This window comes from Rhincodon typus, chromosome 10 (genome assembly GCF_021869965.1).
Source record: "Rhincodon typus isolate 14 chromosome 10, sRhiTyp1.1, whole genome shotgun sequence".
Lineage (NCBI taxonomy): Eukaryota > Metazoa > Chordata > Chondrichthyes > Orectolobiformes > Rhincodontidae > Rhincodon > Rhincodon typus.
In genome coordinates, this window is record NC_063341.1 from 34,170,552 (window position 1) to 34,175,318 (window position 4,767).

The window sequence follows — 4,767 nt, forward strand, 5'->3', positions numbered from 1 at the left end:
CGCTTCCGGCCGCAGGGAGGGAAGAACTATGGAACCTGCTGGAAGGCCGGTGTGTGCGGGGCCGGGGGGGTGAAGAAGGACCAGGAGGAGATGCACTGCTGCCACCCTTGCTGGCTACCTCATCTTCACCCTCTCTGCTGTGCCACAAATACCAAGGTCCTACTTTCTCATCATTCTCTCAGCTTGTCATGATTAAGATTTGTGGCCAGGGAGGGAAGAACTATGAAACCTGCTGAAAAGCCAGTGTCTTCCCAAACAACAGGATGGATATCTTTATTGATGATTGAGAGCAGCTAATTCATTATCCACAGCCAAGGGAAACAGCTAAATGGCATCTGAAACATTTTTTATGCATTGCTCACTAACTACACTAGGTAACAGGTTAAAATAATTTGAGCCTTTTGAATCAAATCTCCCCATGCCCTTATTTCTTCCTAGCTCTAACCTCCTCCTCCTCCTCTAGAACCCTCTAAGAAATATGCTCTATCAATTTTAGCCTTTTGAGCATTCCTGATTATAACAGCTGCACCAAAATGGAGGCCACAACTTAGCTGCTAAGGTCAAAAGCTCTTGTAAAACAGACTAAATCTCTCTTACACTAAAGCTCTTAATGTGCAAATATACACAAAATTAGGATTTTGCATAGCAAAGTGAATAATTTAAGTCTCAATTTAATACGCATTTTGAAACCCAGGACTATTAAAAAAAATTGATCTTAGGATGTAAACGTCCAAAGTATAAGCCAGTATTTATTTTCATGCCAAACTGCTGGTGATCTGCCTTCGAGAAACAACCAGTCCACAAGGTGTAGGAACACTCAGTGCTGACAGGGAGTTCCAGGATTTTGATCCAGCAGTGAAGGAATGGCAAGTAAGGATGGTGTGCAGTCTGGGAGGAAATGTAAAAGTGGTGGTGTTCCCATACATCTGCTGTCCTTGTTCTTCTAGTTGGGAGGGGTCCGAGGTTTGGAAGCTGTCAAAGAAGCCTTGTTGAGTTGTTGTGCATCTTCAAAAATGTAGACAGGGTTTTTGGAGTTAGGAGCAGGTTGCTGCTGCAGTATGCTTAGTCTCTGATCTGCTCTTGTAGCCAATGTATTTATATCACTGCTCCAATTAAAGTTTGATCAACAGTAACCCTTGGAAGCTCAGTCATGGTTAAGGAGAGATGTTCAGATTTTCTCTCATTGGAGACAGTCATTGCCTCAGACTTATTGCATGAACGTTACTTCTCATTTATCAGCCCAAATATCAATTGTTTGCTGGGATCTGCTGCAAGCAGGCATGGAATACATTAGTATCCAAGTTGCTGTTAGTATGGAACACTGTGCAATCATCCCTAAACAGCCCCAGCTCTAACTGTTTTCAACTTACCTATTGGGACATGTTAGAAAATAGCTCCACACCAGATGGAATTTGGAACTTGGACTTCTAGCCCTGAAGAAGGGACACTACTGTGCCACAAGCCCCTATAACTCCACTGTTTGAGGGAACACCATGATGAGACAACTAAGGTATTTGGGTTTGGGGCACTACCCTGAGGAATTCCTCCAGTGATGTCCTTAGTCTGAGATAATTAACACTACCATCTTCGTTTGTGCTGGGCATGATGCCAATGCTTGGACAGCTTGCCCCAATTTCCATTGACTTCAATTTTTCTAGGCCTCGCTGCTTCTACATAAGATCACATGGACCCTTAGCAACTGCCCTTGACATCATCACCTCACCCCTCAAGTTTTACTCTTTTGTCCATAATCAATGGCAATATTTTGGAATTGCCACACCCAACTGTACTGTTTATGGCAGCATACTGTGCAATGTGGTAGGGACAAAATAATCTATTTGTATGTCAATTGAGGGATAAATATTGACAAGGCCTTTGCAGACAACTTGTCTGCTCTTGTTCAAAACAGTTCACACGAAAGAGCAAAAGAAGCTATGGTTTAATATCGGACACAAAAGTTGGTGCTTTCAAGTGTAGTCATTCAATACTGCACTGTTTATCTATAATTTTGTGCTCAAGTCTTGAAGTGGGACTTGAAACCATAACCACCTTAAACAGAGGACTGAGTGCTGACAACAGTACTGACATCATGACCACAGGCACATTTCAACTGACTTCAAATCACCAAAACATAGAAAACAGCAGAGTAGGTCATTTGGTTTTTCAAGCCTGCTCTGCCACTTGATATGACCACGGCTGATTGACCAACCTGTGCCACATTCTTGCTTTCTCCCCTTTCTGATCTTTAACCCCTAGAACTATATGCAACTCCTTATAACCATAAGATGTTTTGGCCTCAACTAGTTTGAGAGAGAATTCCACTGGCTCACCATTCTCTGGGTGAAGAAATTTCTCATCCTAGTCCTAAATACCAAACCATGCAACTTTAGACTGTGACCCTGATTCTGGACATCCCAATCATTGAGAATATCCTTCCTGGTTTTACCCTATCTAGTCCTGTTATAAATCTATAAAATTCTACAAGATTCCCTCCTCATTCTTCTAAACTCCAGCAAGTGTAGTTTCACCTGATGCAACTTCCCTTCATGTGTCAGTCCTGCCTTTCCACAAAACGGTCTGGTAAACATTTGTTGCACTCAATTCCATAGCCAGAAGATCTGTTCGCAAATAAAGAGAGCAAAACTGTGCACAATATTCCAGGTACAGTCTTACCAATGCTTCACACAATTGCAATAAGACATCTCCATTCCTTTACTTGAATCCTCATTTTATGAGCAGCAACATACCATACGTCTTCGTTACTTTCTACAACTGGTGCAAAAGGGCACTGAGGTCTCACTGCACCTTCTCCTTTCCCATTCAGATAATAATCTGCTTTTCTGAAGAAGGGTCTAGGCCCAAAACGTCAGCCTCTCTGCTCCTATGATGCTGCTTGGCCTGCTGTGTTCATCCAGCCCTGCACCTTGTTGTCTCTAATAATCTGCTTTCCTGTTTTTTGCTACCAAAATGGATAATCTCTTCTGGCACTCACTGCCTACTCATTCAACCTGTCCAAATCACAAGATTAAGAAATCAGGATAGAAATAAATTTATTTTTTGTCTCTATTCTTGATTGCTATATAATCCCCTATTGGAAATCTAGAAAGTGTAAGCAGCAGACATTGAAGATGAAACTTAACTCGCAGGCGCTGCTTCCCCTCCCATCAATTAGCCCATCAACACTAAGGCAAAAACAAGTAACAGGTGTGAGACTATACAGTGCCAAAACTAGTTCAACTCCTCCAGAACTGACTGAACAAAAACTATTATTTAACTATTGCCCTTGCGCCGCGTGCGTTTGAAGAAAAACTTGAAACTGATGCTACATCATCAAAACCCCGAAAAATTTGATTGGGGACAACGCTTCTTTGTCACTAATCCAGTCGTACCATTTTAATAATGTGCTCACGCTTACTGGGCCTTTAGACGTTACTGTAATTAACACGTTAAGTGTCAGGTGTAGGAACAGCCCCACTATAAACAGTGGTCGGTACGATAAACACTGCTCGAATTTGGTGAGATCAAAAGAAGTCTCGCTATCCAATAAAAGGCAAAGGCAAAATAAACAAACTAAATGACCTGGCAGTACTTGTAAGAGCCCGGGACTGCCAGATCGCAAGACAGAAGTGACTTGAATAGATAAGCGCTTGGGGCATTAAGATGTCAAATAAAAGCGACTGAGTCAAAGGAAAATGTTATTTTAAAAAGCGGAACACATGTGCATCGTAAACGTAAAAGCAAGAAGAAAGCAGTCCCTTTCGAGGAGGAGTTATCGAGTTGACAAGGAGGCTGTGGCTCCCTGACTGAAGCGGGCCTGCTATTCACATTTTTCACTCGGGCCGAGTCTGCACAGAGCCCCGGGCCCCTTTCTCCCCGTAAAGCAGACTCGTTACGATTACAAATCTGCTTCCCTTACTTCTTATCGGGGCAAATCCAGTCCCCGTCGCTGACGCGAAAGCTTTTCGCCGACATCTTTTCCGCTTCCATTGAAGGTGCCGGGGATGGAGTGGCGAGGAGGAAGGAGGGGGAAAGCTGCGGCCGGGTCGATGCTCACCCGTCCAGGGCGCAATATATATTATTTTTAAAGAATCCTTCCTCCGGAACGGGAGCACGGCGTGGCTCTCGCTCTCGCTCTCCCGGGTTACCGTCACCCTGCTCTGTTTGCCACAAACAGTCACCAACTTGCAGCTACACCCTGAGCTCGGCCTAGTGGCTGCAGGGCGCACAGCCTCCTGGGATACTGGAGGACCTCCACTCCCAGGATCCAATTGGCTGGGTCGACCCAGGCCACGCCATCCTGAACTCTTATGTTTTAAAGGGAGTGGGACTGGGACTTTGTGCTGGAACTGTTCATTCATCACAATGGGACCACATGTTGAATACAGACGCGAAAAATATTATTTCGAAATTGCCTAAGTTCATAAGACTTTGATCATTTCCTTGGTCTAAGATCTGCAATGGAAAACTACTGATGTACATTTTTAAAGGGACTTTCACCTATCAAAATATATCTGATTATCAATCAGTCCTCCTGGAGAGATATGGCAATTTCTGCTGGAGATAATTGTTTGCTCGTCGATAAAAGTTGCTTGCCCCGAAACACAACCTTAATAGTAAAATATTCTAAAATCTGCCCAATTAATAGACCAAGTAAAATGTGATGGGCTTATCATAAGACCATAATATGATAGAATTCTTCACTAAAATGAGAGTGACATGGATGGTTTGAGACTAGGATCTTAAAAAAGAAAGTACAATGGTATGGGA

At 43.3% G+C, this 4,767-nt stretch overlaps 1 protein-coding gene across 2 annotated transcripts in view; it reads right to left on the reverse strand.

The window, feature by feature from the left end:
- Positions 1 to 4,272, reverse strand: part of zranb2 (zinc finger, RAN-binding domain containing 2) — a 57,061-nt gene extending 52,789 nt beyond the window's left edge. For both annotated transcript variants that reach the window (XM_048601672.1, XM_048601673.1), the window contains exon 1: positions 3,917 to 4,272. In XM_048601672.1, coding sequence (XP_048457629.1) covers positions 3,917 to 3,987 — 71 coding nt within the window. In that variant the 5' untranslated portion in view covers positions 3,988 to 4,272. The remainder of the gene's footprint in view (positions 1 to 3,916) is intronic.
- Between the last annotated feature and the right edge of the window lie 495 nt (positions 4,273 to 4,767).